Source organism: Cryptomeria japonica, chromosome 8 (genome assembly GCF_030272615.1).
Source record: "Cryptomeria japonica chromosome 8, Sugi_1.0, whole genome shotgun sequence".
NCBI lineage: Eukaryota > Viridiplantae > Streptophyta > Pinopsida > Cupressales > Cupressaceae > Cryptomeria > Cryptomeria japonica.
The window spans coordinates 515798214-515817721 of record NC_081412.1 but is presented as its reverse complement, the minus strand read 5'-3'; the positions used below and the strand labels follow the sequence as shown (position 1 = coordinate 515817721).

Genomic DNA, 19508 nt, shown 5'->3' with positions numbered 1-19508 from the left:
AAGGAGGAGGAGGAAGGAAGGCCTCACAAAGACCCCCCAAGGACAACTTCCTTCACCCCAAGCATAGAGCACAACTGAAGATAGCGTGGTGATGCAAAAGGTTTCGTGAAGATGTCTGCAACCTGCTCAGAAGTGGGAATGTACTCTAGAATGAGAACACCATCTTGAATCAACTGATGGATGAAACGCATGTGAAACTCAATGTGCTTCGTCCGCTGATGCTCTACTAGGTTGCGGGAAATATGAATAGCACTCTGATTGTCACACCAAAGAATAGTGGGACTATCAGGAGGAAAACCAAACTCAGTCATCAACTGTCGAAGCCATAAGATCTCCTGACTAGCGAGCACAACAGCTTGGTACTCAGCCTCTGTAGATGATAATGCATGAGTAGTCTGCTTCTTGCAAGACCATGTGATAGGATCAGAGCCAAGACAGAAAACAAAGCCAGAAGTAGACTTCCGATCAGTGACATCACCAGCCCAATCTGAGTCGGTGTAGCCAACAATGTGAGGTTCCCCTGATGTGTAATGAATGCCATGAGAACTAGTGCCCTGAATGTACCTCAAAATACATTTGGCAGCTTGCCAATGACTCTCATGAGGATCATGGGAGAATCAAGAGACAAGACCAACCACAAAGGAAATATCAGGATGGGTGTGGGTCAGGTACAACAAACTGCCAACCAACTGCCTGTAAAGTGTAGAATCGATTGAAGGAGTGGGACAAGTTGTGGTCAAAACAACCCCTAACTGAAATAGAGTGGGAGCAGGTTTGCAATCAAGCATGCCGAAACACTGAAGCATGTCAAGAGCATACTTCTGCTGGTAGAGAGAGATCCCATCAGAAGATTGAATCACCTGAAGACCAAGAAAATAGTGCAACAGACCGAGATCTGTCATCTCAAACTGATCCATCAAGTCACACTGAATATGTTGAATCATAGATGATGAGCTACTCGTGATGAGAAGATCATCAACATATAGCACAAGAATCAAGATGTCACCCTCAAGAAGCTGAATGTAGACGGTGTGATCAGAATGACTGCGGGAGAACCAAATGGAGGGCAAGAAAGAGTCCATCTTCTCATACCAAGCCCGAGGGGCCTGTTTGAGACCATACAATGAACGCCGAAGTCTGCAAACCAAAGAACTATCCTGCACAAATCCTTGAGGTTGTTCCATGTAGATTTCCTCTTATAGATCCCCGTGCAAGAAGGCACTCTTCACATCCATCTGAAAAACAGGCCAACGTTGAGAAGCTGCAAGAGATAGTACAAAGCGAATGAAATTCATCTTGGCAACAGGGGCAAATGTCTCGGAGTAATCAATACCCTCAACCTGTGAAAAAACCCTTCGCAACAAGACGTGCTTTGTACTTATCAATGGAACCATCAGCAACATATTTAGTGTGATACAACCAGCGACACCTAACCATCTTTCTGCCCTTAGGAAGAAGGCAAAGATCCCATGTATGATTCCTCATCAAAGAAGAATACTCCTCCTCCATAGCACAATCCCACTCAGGGTGACCTGTCGCCTCTGAAAACTTTTGAGGATCATCTAAAATAACATGACTCAAAAGACTAGAACCCACAGTATGAGAACGAGTGCGATGAGTATCTGAAAGATCACCAGCCATAGGACCTCTCGCTGCAACAGTAAGGCGAGCCCACTTGGGCATCTGAGGTGGAGCAGGTGGAGGTGGGGATGATGGGGGTGGAAATGGTGGATCATCAGCACCATCATCAGAATCATCCTCAAAAAGATCCTGAAGAGGTGTAGTGGCCGGAGTAGGTAGAGGAGTAGACACTGGAATCGGGGTATCCACTATGGGAAGACGCTCATCAAACTGAACATCCCGTCGAAACATGACCTCTTTGGAATCAGGATCAAACAACCTGTACGCCTTAACATCCTCACAGTAGCCAACAAAAATGAGTGGTCGACTCTTCCGCTCCATGGCTTTCCTCTGAGCATCAGGAATAAAGGCCCATGCCTCACTGCCAAATACTCGAAAAAAGGAAACATCAGGCTTATCATGAGACCAAGCCTCCTCAGGAGTCATATGTCGAATAGCCTTGTGAGGCAGCCAATTCTGAATATAGTTGGCACAATTGATTGCCTCAGCCCAAAAAGACGAATCCATGGACCTGGACTGAATCATACAATTCGCCATCTCCCATAAAGTTATGTTCTTGCATTCAGCGACACCATTCTGCTGAGGGGTGTAGGGAACAGTAAACTGATGCTGCAAACCATGCTCAGTGCAAAAATCTCTGAAAGCTTGATTCACATACTCCCCCCCATTATCTGTATGTATCCGTCGAATAGAACAGCCATACTGCTTCTCTACATATGTCTTGAAGATTCGAAAGGAATCAAAGACATCAGACTTGTACTTAAGAAAGTACACCCATGTGCGCCTTGAGAAGTCATCAATAAAAGTGAGTACATACTTGGCACCTAAAAAAGGAGTGGGAAATGACATGAGGTCACTGTGAATCAACTCCAAGGGTCCCAAAGCACGAGAGGCTCTCCCCTTCAGAAAGGGATCTATGTGATGCTTGCCAAGCACACAACCATGACAAACACCATCAGTGCAGGAAATTTGTGGGAGCCCAAGAACAAGTGCCTGTGTACTCATCTGCTGAAAAAATCTGTAATTGACATGGCCCAATCACTCATTCCAAAGCTTACTCATTGAATCTGCATATGCTATGAGAGATGAACCTGTACCCGAGGAGGGCTCAAATTCGCCAAATCTGTAGAGATGAGATGCAGAATCCACACTACCAGAAGCCACAACCAAATCAGGGTCATAGAGGTCTCGAATAACCACATCATGTGGTGAGAACTCAACTGTCTTACCAGAGCCAGAGTGGCAAATCTGATAAATGGACAGGAGGTTCGTCGAGATGTCAAGGACAACCAGAACATCCTGTAGAGTACCCCCATCCAAAGAGACAGAACCTGAACCCAAGACGGAAAGCTGAACTAAGTCACCCACTGCAATTTGTGAAATACCACAAGAGGCAAGAGAAGTAACCAACTGTTGAGTGTGTGTCATATGGTGAGAAGCACCAGAATCTAGAATCCATGTGGACCCATAGGTCGAAGCTCTAGCAGTGAGAGCATGACCTTTCCCTATGGAAGGAGAAGACGCCTGAGGTGAGGAAATGTGATGCTGCTGCATGGCTTCCTCTAAAGCCTCTAATCGTTTCCAACACCTGGAAACTGGATGTCCGTCCTTGCCACAAAAACTGCAAGTGTTTGATGATTTCTTCTTAGTCTTGGAGGAAGACTCATCGGACTGTGAAGATTTCCCTTGTTTGGGAGGAAATGGTTTTGAATCAGACTTAGTAGCAGGCTTGGAGGAATTCTCACTACCTGCAGAAGGCTTTTTCGGCTTCGGTTTCTGATTCTGTTTCTCCTTCTCCTTAGAGGACTGAGCAACCAATGCTTTGTTCTTGGAGCCTAAGAGCGTATCCAGCTGAGAAAGATGAGACTGCTCACGAGACAATCACTCACAAAAGACATCAAAGCTAGGCATGGTGAAATTAGTACCCAAGCCATCCATGGTGGAGTAGAAAGCAGAGACAAAAAACTGAAAGTGATCCCGAAGCTTCGAAAGAATCAAATGAATGCACTCTGTATCAGTCTTGTTCTTTCCACATCCCTGAAGAACAGATCGAGTAGTCTTGAATTTGTTCAAAAAATCCTCAATAGTGGGAAAAGAATCAAGTAACAAAGAAGTCAACTCTGCCTCAATCTGTAATGCCCGAATCTCATTGACCCTCCCGAAGAGAGAATCAAATTTCAACCACATATCCCGAGGAGTTAGCAACTCATCAAGGTGAAACAGAAGACTGTCGGAGACATGCAAAGAGATCAAACCCATGGCCTCATCCAGCTTGTTCCGGTACATAATAATCTCATAAGGACGCTGTAGGTCTGGTTGAACCTCATCCAAAGAAGCCCACAACCCTCATGACCTGAGAAGCCTCGTGATGCGGGGCTTCCAGGTGTGATAGTTATGTGAATTCAACAACTCAATTGAAGGATCTGCCATGAGAACAAAGAAAAAAACTCTGCACCTGCACTTGTTTGTTGGTTGTTTTTATTATGTGATCTTTCAGAATAGACAAAAGATGCAGAAGGGTTTGTTTGTTTTGAGAGTATAGGTGTTCTTGATTTTTGATATAAATGGCAGAAAGCGAGAAAAAAACACCCCCCCACAACAGAGAAACTCAAACCCTAGTACATAGTAATGAGAAGGAAGTAGTGCATAAGCAAAAAAACTTCAAACTGATATCTCATGTACCTGGTGAAAATTCTGAGAAAAAAGATCACAAATCTGAATAGAGCATGCTAAGAGCTTTCCAACGCCTATTCGTTTTCAAAAAACGGAGTCCGTTTGCCCATTCTACGACCCCAGAAGTGCAAAAAAGAAGCCTGACTTTGCCTGGTAAAAAACACAATCAAACAACAGATTCAGGAAAAAAATTCACCACCATGAGGTCCGGCTCGGAATCACCTTTCCAACGCCTATTCGTTCGCCAAAATCTGACTTCGGATGCACAATCTAGGCCAAAAAAACCAACCCCCTCTCAAAAAGACTAGAGAGGAGGAGCTGGTGGGGGTCTGGGCGAAGGAGGAGCTTAGGCTGGGCGGAGGTGGTGCGGCTCGGGCTGAGCGGCGCTGGGTGGAGCTGCGCTGGGCCAGAGCGTCGGGGTGGCGGTGGGCGGCAGGGGGCCGGAGGGTCGGCAGGCGGTGGCCGGTAGGGGCCAGAGGGGGCCGGGGCCTGGTTGTCGGAGCCGGAGTCGGGGACAGCCGGCGGCGCCGGGTGGGGCCAGCCTGACAGGTCCGCAGGGCCGTACGGCGCCGGACTGTCAGGTCCGGTGCCCAAAAACAATTTTTTTTAAAAAAAACTTTTTCGCCCTACAAAGTTTATAATATTTTTTTTGCCTTTTTTTTTGTGAATTTTTTTTTAAAATCACAAAAATCCGGCCTGCATGCCGTAAAAAGGCAAAAATAAATTTTCAATTTGTTTTCGATTTGCGTGCCAGGGCCGTACGACCTGGATCTGGAGAAAAATTGCTCCCAGAGGCTCAAGACCCAAAATAGGTCAAATTTTATATGACCATAGGGGTTTTTGAGCCTTCTGAGCACTATAGTGAGGTCCATTTAGGCCCAAAGTGCTCAAAAAAAAAGTCAAACCCTAGGTGCATAAAAAACTTCTAGAACCCCAGATCTGCTTCCAATGCAAAAAATTCTAAAAAACAGGAACATGTAGCTACAAATTTGAGCTCTGATACCATATAGGAGTTGAGAAATACAACCCCACAGTAGCCTGAAGATCTTTTGCAAGCCGAATAACCTGTTACAAGGAGAAGCAATGAAGCAAAATTTGAAGAACATACCAAACACAAGAAAAATATTCTCAAAATATGAGAGCTCCAATTCACCAAAAATGTATTGTGAAAGATAATACAATGAAAAGAAAAATTAACCTCTAATAGGTCAAGAAACCCTAAAAAGGGAAAACCCTAGGCTTGCACATAATAATTAATTAAAATAATTAATTATATGCACCTAATGTTAGCTTAAGTGTAAAAAGATAATTGGAAACTTAAAGAATTAAACAAATATTATTTAATTAATCAAGTAAAGACCCAATTACTCTAACAGTTTGTCCCTGCGCAGTTGTGTTTATGTTGGTGCTACAGGAGTCGGTTGGAGATGTGTGGGACATTTCACAGTTCATCTTTTGGACCTCTAGTGGAGTGAAGTTACTTTGCAGTAGAGATTGTTCGAGGACAAGCAATTTCAGGGAGGGCGGATTGTAATATCCCCGTTTTCGTGAGCATCAGAGTTCGAGGAGATAGACTATTTTTGGACCCTTGTAGGCTAACAGGGTATGGGTAAGGGGGTCAGTAATGCAGTATCTTGAGGAGTGGTCTGTCTATTTGTTATAGTTTAGTGTTGAGTTCAGTTATGGTCTTCGTTTCATCGGTTTCTGACATTATAGGAGGATTTCCTAATTTTTAGGGAAAAATTGCTAAAAATAGACATGGTCCTATTTTCATTGGTGTGGTGAACTGTGACCCCAGCAAGTTATGATTTTTAAAACCCTAATTGCCAAAGATGGAAATTAAACCTCATTCATTGATATTGAGAATTTGACATTTTCTTCTGAGCACTTGGCTATGGTGGCTAGGGTTTGGACCTGATTTGGAGAGCGTGCATTCTTCAGAATTTAGTAGCTTTGAGACTGTGAAAGATCAATTGAATTATTGCAGCTTGGTTGGCTTCATTCAGAAGTCAAATTGAATTGAATTGAATTGAATTGAATTGGGGCAGATTTGGCTTCTTACAAGGCAAATTTGTTGTAGGTTTCTTTATTTACTTTTGTTGTTAATTCTTCTATGGTTTGGAGGCTTCTTTTCTCAAACACACAACTTGCTCATTTATTGGTACCATCTTCCACTATTTGGGTGTCTTAGTATTAAATAAGAGCAGATATGAATTGTTCCAGAATAAAAATTAGAATTTTGTAAGTTGTCGATTTATTCTTTCTTTTCAATTAATTGGCTAAGGACCTACAGGTATGCTTCTAAATTCTCCAATTCATTGTTTCAGTTGATTAAATTCATGTATTATTTCAATATGTGTTGCAAATTAAGAAACACTCTTCTGCAACTTCTGTCTATTTTTGAAAGACCATCTTAATAATTAAAAATTATAAAGGAGATCTACAAATTACAACAGGTTGAAGAGTTGAGCCAACAAGGGTTCATCAGCAACAACAAAACAGTAAATAGGAAAACCCTGCAACAAATCTGCCTTGTAAGAAGCCAAATATGCCCAATTCAATTCAATTTGACTTCTGAATGAAGCCAACCAAGCTGCAACAATTCGATTGATCTTTCACAATCTCAAAGCTACTGAATTTTGAAGAATGCACGCTCTCCAAAATAGGTCCAAACCATAGCCACCATAGCCAAGTGCTCAGAAGAAAATGTCTAATGCTCAATATCAAGAATGAGGTTTAATTTCCATCTTGGCTGCCTAAATACCCAAAAGGTGCGATTTTTGGCAGTTAGGGATTAAAAAATAATAACTTGCTTTTAGGGTTCCCAACTTAACCCTAAAAACAACGCATAGCTTAGGAGATAATAAATTTTCACTTAAATAATTTTAAGTGATGCACTTTATGATTTTATATTAATATTTCATTAAAATATTAGTTGTGTGGAACAACTTAAAAAATCATATCTCTCTCATTATTGCTCTAAAACTGAATCTGTCTGAAGCTAGGGCCACAGTTCGCCATGCCAATGAAAATAGGACCATGTCTATTTTTAGCAATTTTTCCCTAAAAAATAGAAAATCCTCATAAAGTGTCAGAAACTGATGAAACGAAGATCTGAACTGAACTCAACACTGAACTAGAACAAATAGATAGACCACTCCTCAAGATACTGCATTACTGACCCCTTTATCCATACTATGTTAGCCTACAAGGGTCCAAAAATAGGCTAACTCCTCAATCCCATGTCCCTGACTAGGATGGGGACATTACATTCCACCCTCCCAAAATTTGCTTGTCCTCAAGCACACTCAATGCTGGATGTTGTAAAATGCTATCACACTCCCAAGTAGCATCCTTTATCGACAGATCCTTCCATTTAATAAAAAATTCCCTGATGACACTTCTCTGCAAATGACGCTCTCTGAACTCCAGAATGGCCTCAGGTACTAGCATTAACTTCCCCTCATGATCTAAGGGTGGTGGAACTGCAGAAGGAACTATTTGTTGTCTCAATGCCTTCTTAAGGCATGACACATGGAACACATTATGAACTTTACTATCAGTCGGTAAATCTAACTCATAAGCCACCTGGCCAACTCGCCTGGAAATCCTGAAAGGACCACAGTAACGTGGCTTGAGTTTCTCTCAACCCTTATTTCTAAGAGAGAGGATTGTCTATAGGGTTGTAGCATCAAATACACCATATCCCCGATCTCAAAAGATCGCTCAACCTTTCTTTGATCAGCATATTGCTTTTGCTAATTCTGAGCTTTCTAAATATTATCACAAAGTGCTCTCATAATATCCTAGTTCTCCTGTAGCAAATTCCCAACACTCGGTACTCGACAATCGCTCATCAATAAATCCAGAAAACTAGGAGTATCATATCCATACAAAGCTCTGAAAGGTGTCATTTGAATAGTCATGTGGTGAGTGGAATTATAACGATACTCGCACAAATGTAACCACTTCACCCAAGCCTTCTGCTGCCCTGAGATGTAGTTCCGCAGGTATCCCTCCACCCACTTGTTGACAATCTATGTTTGTCCATCAATCTGGGGGCGGTAACTGGTACTCAGAGTGAGCTCTGTCCCGCAAAGTCTAACTAACTCCTGCTAGAAGTGACCCATGATTCTGTTGTCCCTATCACTGATAATACTCTGAGGTAAACCGTGCAATCTAAATACCTCACGAAAGAAAAGATCAACCACCTGACCAACATAATAAGTAGTCGTGATCGAAAAAAAATGTGCATACTTAGTCAACCGATCAACCACCACATAGATGTCGTCTCTCCCCTGTAATAAAGTCCATAGACATGCATTCCCACTTCCTGTCAGGAATAGGAAGTCGCTGAAGTAACCCTGCAGGGAAGTTGTGCTCCTGCTTGATATGCTGACAAACATAACACTCTCTGACGTACTAAAGAACACCAGACTGGAGACCCTTCCAAGAGAATCTCTCTCATACCTGCCTATAGGTCTTAAAGTACCAAGGATGTCCAACCATAGGTGAATCATGGAAAGTCTTCAATACTATGCATTTCACCTCAGAACCTGGGACTAAAAATATCCTCTCTTTGTAAATGATGAGGTCATCCACAAGAGAGTACCTGTTGTCCTTTACTGTTCCATCAACAATACTAGATGCCCATAGATTCTTGGCATATTTTTCTATAATCAAGTGTTTCCAATCTTCGTACATAGTTGCCATGGAGCTCAATCGGGGGCAGCGAGATAAAGCATCAACAACAATGTTCTGAGTCCCTTTGACATAGGAGATGTCAAAATCATAAGACTGTAACTTGTTGACCCACTTTTGTTGACGCTCATTTAGATCCCGCTGTCCAAGAAAATGCTTCAAACTATTATGATCAGTTTTGACACAAAACTTGTTGCCAACTAAATATTGCCTGAACTTGGTCATTGCATGCATGATGGCCAACATTTCTTTATCATAAATACTATAGCTCCTCTCCGGACCTCGAAGCTTCCTGCTCCCATAAGCTATAGGGTGACGATCCTGCATAATTACTGCACCAATACCCTCTCCACATGCGTCACAATGAAGCTCAAAAAGGTTTGGTGAAATTGGGTAAAGCCAAAACTGGACATGTAGTCATCAATTACTTGAACTTCTCAAAACAGTCCTGTGCGAGAGGTGTCCAAACAAATGCACCCTTTTTGGTCAAATCAGTGAGTGGTGCAACATGTCGTGAAAAACCACTAACAAACCGACGGTAGAAGGCACATAAACCAACAAATCCCCTGAGTTGAGTTAGGGTCTCAGGAGTAGGCCAACCAACAATGGCATGAACCTTATCAGGATGCATGCGAACTCCCTCTTTGCTGATTATATGACCCAAATACAAAAGTTTTGCCATTCCCAATGCACACTTGGACTCTTTGGCGTAGAAAGACTCCCTGTCAAGTATGCCTAAAACAGTATCCAAGTGAACCAAGTGCTCCTCCCAAGTTCTACTGTAAACCAAAATGTCATCAAAGAAAACCAGAACAAATCTCCTCAATTGAGATTGGAAGACCCTGTTCATAGTGGACTGAAAGGTAGCTGGTGCATTGGTCAACCCAAAAGGCATAACCAAAAACTCATAGTGTCCACAATGACATCTAAATGCAGTCTTCTCAATATCCTGCTCCTTGACACTGATCTGATGATAACCTGTTCTTAAATCAATCTTGGAGAAGTAACAAGCTCCGTGAAACTCATCTAACAACTCATAAATGCGAGGAATGGGATACCTGTTCTTTATAGTCTTTTTATTCAACATACGGTAATCAATGCACATTCTGAGTGTACCATATTTCTTCTTCACCAAAACAATTGATAAAGTGAAAGGAGATTTACTCGGCCTTATGTGTCCCATTGCTAGAAGTTCTTTGATAGTTTTCTCAATTTCATCTTTCAACCGCTTGGGATGTCGGTAAGGTGTAATCATAATGGGTTTGGTGCCCTCTTCAAGCTCAATAGTGTTCTATGCCTCTATCAGAAGGCCTACCAAGAGTTATGTCACTAAACACCTTGGTATGCTTAACTCTAAGCTCCTGAATATCTGAATGATAAGGTGTTTTATGCTGCTCCTCATAAGTAGGCATGAGTTTACACTCTGCTGCCCAATCCACCATGTCATGCTTGATAAGCCTCTCCATTCTTTTAAGAGTGATTAATTTCAAGTTGTTGGCTTTGATAGCTTTAAGAATATGATTAGTCCCATCAACACTGAATTTCATCTCCATATCTCTGAGGTTGAGTGTAAATTCACCTGCGAAATGAAGCCACGTCATGCTAAGAACCACATCCGTGTTTCCCATGTTAAGCACATAAAAACCAGCTTTGAATTCATAATTATTGAGTTTCATGGGTAAGTCTGAAATCATTCTATCACAAGTCAGCACATTACCATCGGCAACTTTCACCTATATGTCTTCAAACTATTGAGTTTGAATCCCACGCTTCTCCACCAATTGTGCATCTATGAAATTATGAGTTGCACCTGTATCAAGTAGAGAAATGACTCTTTGACCAGCCAAGAGTCCACACAACCTAAAAGAACCTTCTCCTTGCATGCTAGACATATGATCTTCCCGTAGATCAAATTCTCCTTCATTTTCAACTTCCTTTTCTGAATTTTCAGTCTCAGAGTCATTTTGATCAGCTTGCTGGTCCATGTTATCAGTCATCTTTTCTCCCTCATAAAACCACTCCATATTCCTATTTTGACCCTTAGGCTTGAGGGGACAATCATGGTTTTGATCATAAGGACCCTTACAATGAAAACACAACTTCCTTCTATGCAAATCATTGGGTGTTTCCCTATCCAAAGGCGATGTAAACTTCTTCCCTTGGTCCACATTTTCTGATTTCTTTTGATCAGACTTGCTGTCATTAAATGTTGAGAATGGTTTTGAGTTGTTTGGAGTGAACTTACTACGAGGAGCAATAAGTTCCATGTCGTGTGCCTTCCTCATGGCTTCTTGCAAGGTAGGGGGATCAAAAACCTTAATCCAACCTTTCATAGACTCATAAAGACCTTCAACAAAAAGAATGACCAGTCTTCTCTCTAAAATGTTAGTTACCATAACTGAAAGCTTCTGAAATTCACTAATATAAGATTCCAAGCTGCACATTTATTTTAGCTAAGCTAAATCCCTGAAATACAACTCTGGATCTCTTTTATCAAAATGCTCAACCAATCTGTTAGTGAATTCTTGGTATGTAGTGATAAGGTCATGATGCAAAGTCACCACCCCATGGTGCCACCAATCATGGGTTACCCCATCCAAATGCAAAGCTGCAAGCTTAATAGCATCTTCTTCTGACATAGGACGTAGATTCAGGAAGGCATCCAACCTGCTAATCCAAGCTCTGGTTGTAACACTACCGCTGCCATCAAAAGTAGAAAGTATGAGCTTGTTGATTGCATATTTGAGATCATTAGTTTTGTTCCAAGGTTTTTTGTCATTCCAATTACACTTCTTGTTGTGTTCCCTCTTTTGACTCATAAACCTGTCAAAGTTAAGATGTTCCTTAACTCTCGGTGGTAATGCATCCCATTCAACATGAAGTATGGTTATGTTAACCGTAAAGGCCACCTCATCTTCCTCCTCAACCATGTCCTCTTCTTCAGGTTCATTCCTAACAAAGGTTGGGCGTGTAGGCCTATCATAGGTGTGTGTGGGAGTCACTCTTGCCCTTGGGCGACCAACAACACTACCATTTTCCACCTGGTTCTAATTATGCCCCCTTGGCACAATGATTTGTTGTATGGCTATAGTCAACTGCTACAACACATTTGCCACTTGTCATTGCCCTATTATTAAACCCCTCATAATAACTTTGGCATCTTGGTCCTCATTGTTCACAACCTCTCTGTGTGGCTCACCATTATTCATGTCCCCATAATTTCCAAGAGTATTTCTTCAGTTAAATTAGGATCACCTTGTAAATCAGGTCTCCTGCGTGTGTAATACCTGTGAGGCCTAGTCTGTTGTTGATGCATAAAAAAAATTCTAACCCTCTAGGAAGGTAGGATCAAAGCTCTGATACCACTGTGATGAACCCTTACTGGTTCAACTCTTCAACCTGTTGTAATTTGTAGATCTTCTTTGTAATTTTTAATTATTAAGATGGTCTTTCAGAAATAGACAGAAGTTGCAGAAGAGGGTTTCTTTAATTTGCAACACGTTTTGAATAATACATGAATTTAATTAACTGAAACAATGAATTGGAGAATTTAGAAGCATACCCGTAGGTCCTTAGCCAATTTATTGAAAAGAAAGAATAAATCAACAACTTACAAAGTTCTGATTTTTATTCTGGAACAATTCAGATCTACTTTTATTTAAATACTAAGACACCCAAACAGTGCAAGATGGTGCCAATAAATGAGCAAACTGTGTGTTTGGGAAAAAAAGCCTCCAAAGCACAGAAGAATCAACAACAAAACAGTAAATAGGAAAACCCTACAACAAATCTATCCCAATTCAATTCAATTTGACTTCTGAATGAAGCCAACCAAGCTGCAACAATTCGATTGATCTTTCACAATCTCAAAGCTACTGAATTCTAAAGAATGCACGCTCTCCAAAACAGGTCCAAACCCTAGCCGCCATAGCCAAGTGCTCAGAAGAAAATGTCAAATGTTCAATATCAAGAATGAGGTTTAATTTCCATCTTGGCTATGTAAATACCCAAAAGGTGCGATTTTTAGCAATTAGGGATTAAAAAATAATAACTTCCTTTTAGGGTTCCCAACTTAACCCTAAAAGCAACGCCTAGCTTAGGAGATAATAAATTTTCACTTAAATAAATTTAAGTGATGCACTTTATGATTTTATATTAATATTTCATTAAAATATTAATTGCTTGTGGAACCACTTAAAAATTCATCTCTCTCATTATTGCTTTGAACTGAATCTGTCATAAGCTAGGGCCACAGTTCGCCATGCCAATGAAAATAGGACCATGTCTATTTTTGGCAAATTTTCCCTAAAAAAATAGAAAATCCTCACAAAGTGTTAGAAACTGATGAAACAAAGACCAGAACTGAACTCAACACTGAACTAGAACAAATAGACAAACCACTCCTCAAGATACTGCATTACTGACCCCTTTATCCATACTCTGTTAGCCTACAAGGGTCCAAAAATAGGCTAGCTCCTCAATCCCAAGTCCCTGACTAGGATGGGGACTACACTTTCGCATGTATTCATCTATTATATGCCTTTTTTACACTAATCCTAGGAATCTTAATGAGGTGTATTTTGATGAGTGAAATTGTCTTATGATCTCAAAGAAGCAACAAATAACTTTGGAGTAGCAATAAGTGATGATGGAGTTAAGAGTTCATTTGACTATATTGTTCAACCCTAAATGATGTGTCCACATAAGATGTCTAAGAGTGAACATTAAATGTTTATAAATATTTGATTGGAATTAAAGAAACTAATGCCATTTGCTATGCAAAGTTGTCTCAGTTCATAAGTTTTATATAAATTAATTTTATACCATTAAGTTCTTCTATATGCATTTATCTATTATATGCCTTTTTCACAATAATCATGCTAAATTTTCATGAATTAGGAGATGTGGCAACTTGTTAAAATAAATATTGAATAAATGAGAGGAAATGAAGCCCACCCAAAAAGACATTAATTTTTCTAGGTTGCAAAATGTCCAAGTTATCAGCTATAATGCACAAAACCCACAAAATGAATAAAAGGTCTTTGGGAATAAATTTAGAAAAATCACATTCATGTATGAGAAGAGCTTGTCAATAACTTTTTCATTTATTTCTTTATGAAAAATAAGAATTTTGGTCAAAAGAAATGATCTTAGATACCAAAATACATGATTTGGACTTCAAATAATAATAAAATTCACCAACAATAAAATTTGAAAAAAAACAAATATCATTAGAAAGTGCTTGAAACTAGCTTTCCAATGCTTACTTGTTTAAACAAAATGCAACATCATATGCTCAAAGATATGCTCTTTGAAATAAAACTATCTTCATATCCATGGAAAAGAGGTTGAAAAAATTATTCATGAGCAAAAGTGTTGTTCATGTTGGAAATATTATTTATCACTGGAAGCACCATTCCCACTAGAAACATTAATTAGGCTAGAAACACTATTCACCATTGGGAACATTGTTCATTGTTCATTGGACTGTACAACCTCTACATTTGTTTTTTCTTTAGAAGCTCCTGAGTCCAAACCTAGTGTGTTTATATGGATTCATGGGTTTTGACATCTTTTGAGTGTGAGCTGGAGGTTCATTTTATACCAAGATGCAACATATGAAATATCATATTCAAAAAATTCAAAACAAGAGAATGAACTTGTAGCTCTAGAGCTTTGATACCATATTAGAGTTGATAGATATCTTGAAAAAAGTTGGGATCACCTTCAACAATTTTTTTATAAAATAGCAACACAAAAAAAATGAGATGCAAAATATGAAATCTTATAGCCAAAAAATTCAAAACTAGAGAATAATCTTGTAGCTTGACAAAAGTGGGGATCTCCTGCAACAATCTCATCCACCGGAAATCACGCCAAGGTCAACCGCAACACGCTACACCATCAGAAATACGCATAACACGAAAATCACTACCGGTTGACAAAAAACACCCAAAACTTGCACAACGATCAATGCAGATTGCCAAAATAAATAGGACACAACTAGGAAACACCAACAAACACGTTAGAATCATCACCAACAACTGCATCAACACCACTTATCAAATCTTCATTGATCAACATTAGGAAGCTCAAGAACACAACCAATTAGCAATTGTCACGAAGAAAGATAACTTGCGGGGCACCAAATCACGAACCATTTGAAATGAAGATAGACAAGATCATCCCAAACAATATCCAAAAATCTCAACACAAGATCTAATCACACCACAATATACCAGAGGAAATACCGGATTTTGCAAAGCAGTGATCAACATAACCAAGCTACAAAACCGAATCAGAAGATCTTCCCAAACTCGCCAGAATAAACCACAGGAAAATGTTGACATCAATGACAACAACATATCCTAGTAGCAACAATGAACAACCATATCCAACAACTCCAACAGTGATCATCATCTATGGAGTTTATGGGAAGAGCATGCAACAATACTAATTTGGGAAAATATTTTTGTTGTTGTAAGACATACAAGATGCAAATTTTGTCAAAGAAGACTTCCTCAGGTAAGACCTACCATCTTTTGTACACTATGGCAAACTATCTTGAGCTTGTATAGAGTTTGGTGTACTAATAGGGCCACCCCCTAGGTTTTGCAAAGCCTAAAGAGCATAAGAGAAACACAAAAATCTCTTGTGTTCTTTTTCAATGACCATATTTTCTACTAGTCTTGTATTATTAATAGTTCTAGTTTCTTTAGAAAAATCAACAATCACCTAAAATTATCTCTCTGACACTTTCACAAGGGAATTCTTACTATCTAGATTGGACTCCATAACTAATGTTGTAACAAATATTCTAGCATTCTAATGTTGGCTTGCCTTCTATATTTGGTAGAAACATTTGGCATTAGACGGCATTAGACATCTTAGGAACTTTCACTAGGGCTTCAATATTATAAAAAAGGGAGCTTTGACTAATGTTATAACACAAATTCCGACATTTATTATCAACTTTCCTTTTATTCTTCCCATTCAAGGGATTTCATTTGATCTAATGCTTCATAAGCTAGACCTTCAACTACCCCTTGCTCGGTGGTAGAGTTTTGATGCAACATATTGAATATTATAAATCCTTACTATATTTGTATGAATCTACCATCTATTGTACACTATGACAAGCTATCTTGAGCTTGCATAGAGTTTGATGTAGTAATAGGGCCACCCCATAAGTTTTGTAGAGCCTAAAAAGTAGGAGAGAAGCAAAAATTTCTCTTGTTCATTGGCCAACCTCTCAGTTATCTTGACCATTAAAACTCGCCAACTCTTAGAGGATACTAGAACCTAGTTGGGGAACCCCAACACGATTAAGATCAATGACTCATTTGTGGCCTAAGCATATGAAAGGCTTTTGAGGTGTTTAATCCTTTCCTCAAGTGAGATTGAGATGATTTCGAGTTGTATGCTCTATTTCAAAGACCATATTTTCTAATGGTCTTGTATTATTAATAGTTCTAGTTTTTTCTGGGAAAAATTACCTAAAATTGTGTCTTTGGCACTTTCACAAGGGCATTCATACTATGTATATTGGATCCCATAACTGGTGCTATAACACAAATTCTAGCATGCTAGTGTTCGCTTGCATTCTATATTTGGTAGAAACACTTGACATTAGATCTCTTAGGAACTTATGCTAGAGCCTTCATACAATAAATATTGGACCTCATGACTAGTGCTATAATACAAATTGTAACATTTATTATCAACATTCCTTCCATTCTTCACATTCTAGAGCTTTTCCTTGATGGAATGCTTCAAAGCTAGACATTTAGTTACCCCTAACTTGATGGTAGAATTTTGATGCAACTTAAGAAATACATGTATTTGGCTTCTCTTTAAGATCCTCAAACCATTCTTTTCTACTTCTCTTTCTTATTTGATCAATTTGAATTTTTCTGGTTAAAAAAATTCAAATTACTTAGTTATCCCATTGTAAAAGAGTTTGTAAAGGCATTAGATTGCACACTTTTTATTACTATAACAAAACTTTGAACATTATAGTCTTGACTTGCCTTTTAAATAAAAACCAATAGAATTATGTTTCAAAGAAAATAGCTGGAAAATATTTACGCCGCTGCCGGGGATCGAACCCGGGTCACCCGCGTGACAGGCGGGAATACTTACCACTATACTACAACGACATCTGCGAATTGGTGTGCGAATGTTTTTAATTTTAACTATAAATTTCTCTTCAAATACCGGTCAACGCTTGCATTTTATTGTTATTTTTACAGAATGCCGATCCCATATGATTATAGAACAGATTTTATGTTGCTCATTTTTGGGAGATTTTGCTGTATATTTATTCATTTTAATATGCGATCTTTCCATTTGTAAGTAAAATACATTAAAAAATTGTTTTAGATTAATTAAATAACATACATATATGAATTATTTAATTAAAAGAATTGAATTGATAATTATAATGAATATTTAAAAAGTAAATTTGAGGATTAGGGTTGTTAATTTTTATAATTAATGATAAGAAATGTCTATTATGTCTTATCGAATATGTTTACTATTGATCACAAATTATTGTCTTTGTATTTGATAGGTCACAAAAATCAATTTTCATATTGATTTGAACTATGTTGTGGTTGGGATTTATGTGTCTAATTGTATACCTAAATATGCATGATATTGCTCCTTCAATGCTTTAATTTGGTCAAGATAGTGTTTAGGAATATCTTTAAGAAATTGTTGGACTCAATAGAGAACATGTTCTCCTAGCTCAACCCCTTTAGTAGGTTGGATTAACAATGGTGAAAAATATTAAAGACAACGTTCACCAACATGCACCAAATTGTATGCAAATGAGACAATGGTGAAAAATATTTTTGACAACATTCACCAACATGAAGCCACTAGATCAAAAGATATGGTATAAATGGTAACTACTTTTATTAATGCAACTTGACTATGGTGCCTAGAAATTATTAAAGCCATGTATTTTCTAAGTCTTGTTGTCTTTATAATTGTAATACTGGGGTGAATTTCATGGTCACATTGACAAGCCTCACAAAACTTTCTCTCGTTTGGAATTTGATTGCAATTTCATGTGGATTTCCTCTAAGAACATACAAAATATATCCTTCCATCACTAGAACTTGTTCAAAGTCACTAATGTCATCTTGTACATTATGCACAACACTTAAAGGTTCATATAAACAAGGAAGTAATATTTTAGGAGGACAGATAGCCTACATCTTGTTTCCTACAAGTTGGAAAACTAGGACAAAATTATCATCATTATGAGTAGGTGGCCCCTAAGAGCTTGGAGGAGTCAAAGAAGGATCGACATCTATAGTTTCTTGTCAAAATATGATGACTAAAACATCTAATATTTCATAAATATGATGATATCAAAATTCCATGCCTCTTATTGCAATTGTGTAGCCCATTTCATATGATTGCTTAGAATCTTGTAGATAGACAAATTTTGGCATATTTGCTTCTACACTATAATTAAACCCTCCAAAATAGTGTTCCTTTAATCTATCCTCTAGTATTGTCTTTAAAAAAAATCATTTTACATCTTATGTAACTGATCTTAGAATTTGAAAGTCTTGGCCATAAACCATGGGATGACCTAAACTGTTTTGTATCTATCTATTACATCTAAGTTATCTACTGAGATAGGTGGACAAGGGACCATTCCTACCTATATATAGTCTAATATATCATTGATACTTTTCTTCCATGTTACTCTAGTTAATAAGGAAATGAAATCAATTTCACCTTCTCTCTCTTTTTTCTTATCAACATTTGACATCTCTCCCAATGATATCATACCAAATGTTCAAAGCCTTATAAATGTTTTATTAATGACTCTTACCCTCTATGACATGATAACTTACTACATATTATAAATGTTTTGATCCCTGGTATTTACCATGACAAGCCTTCTTCATGATCTTTAGCCTATTTTATTCAATCATGCATGAAGGAGCCATGCCATAATCCATGCACTTATATGAAATAATTGATCAAATAATAGTCCATCCTAGCATTTAATGACACTTGAGATTGTCTCAAAATATAACAATAATCTTTTATAGTCTTTTATTTATAAAATATTATCCTCGTAACACTATGATTTATTATTGTTTGACTATTCTTGTTGAATGTACTAAGCACTTATTTGTAGATTGTGCACTTGTTCTCTTCTATGGTGTCTTTTTGGCAAGTTTCCCTCTACCCATGACTATTATACATTCTCTCCTGCACATAAAAAAAAATCTTGATAAAGACGCAAATGCTTTGCATGGTACCTCACATGACTATTTTCTTTGTCACTTAATTTCCCTTTATTCATTTTCTACTTATATTCCGCAGTGCCCCTTTTGAGTTTAAACTTGTAAATGTAGACCTTTGGCACTGTGAACTAAACATTGACTTTTAAGATAACACATAAACTAATGGGGTTTCAATAGCTAACATTTTGCACATTGAAGTTCATTTTCATTTTGTTCGAG

The 19508-nt window shown here is 38.5% G+C and overlaps 1 protein-coding gene and 1 non-coding gene across 2 annotated transcripts; both read right to left on the bottom strand.

Moving 5' to 3' along the window:
* Positions 1-7566: 7566 nt before the first annotated feature.
* Positions 7567-10198, bottom strand: LOC131857759 (uncharacterized). The gene is made up of 4 exons (XM_059210475.1): positions 10074-10198; positions 9632-9737; positions 8927-9420; positions 7567-7924 (listed from the first exon to the last, which is right to left on the bottom strand). The coding sequence occupies exons 1-4, from the start codon at positions 10196-10198 to the stop codon at positions 7567-7569; spliced, it is 1083 nt and encodes a 360-aa protein (XP_059066458.1).
* Positions 10199-17102: 6904 nt separating this feature from the next.
* On the bottom strand, positions 17103-17174 carry TRNAD-GUC (transfer RNA aspartic acid (anticodon GUC)). The gene has a single exon. It is a non-coding gene; the product is annotated as a tRNA-Asp (tRNA).
* Between the last annotated feature and the right edge of the window lie 2334 nt (positions 17175-19508).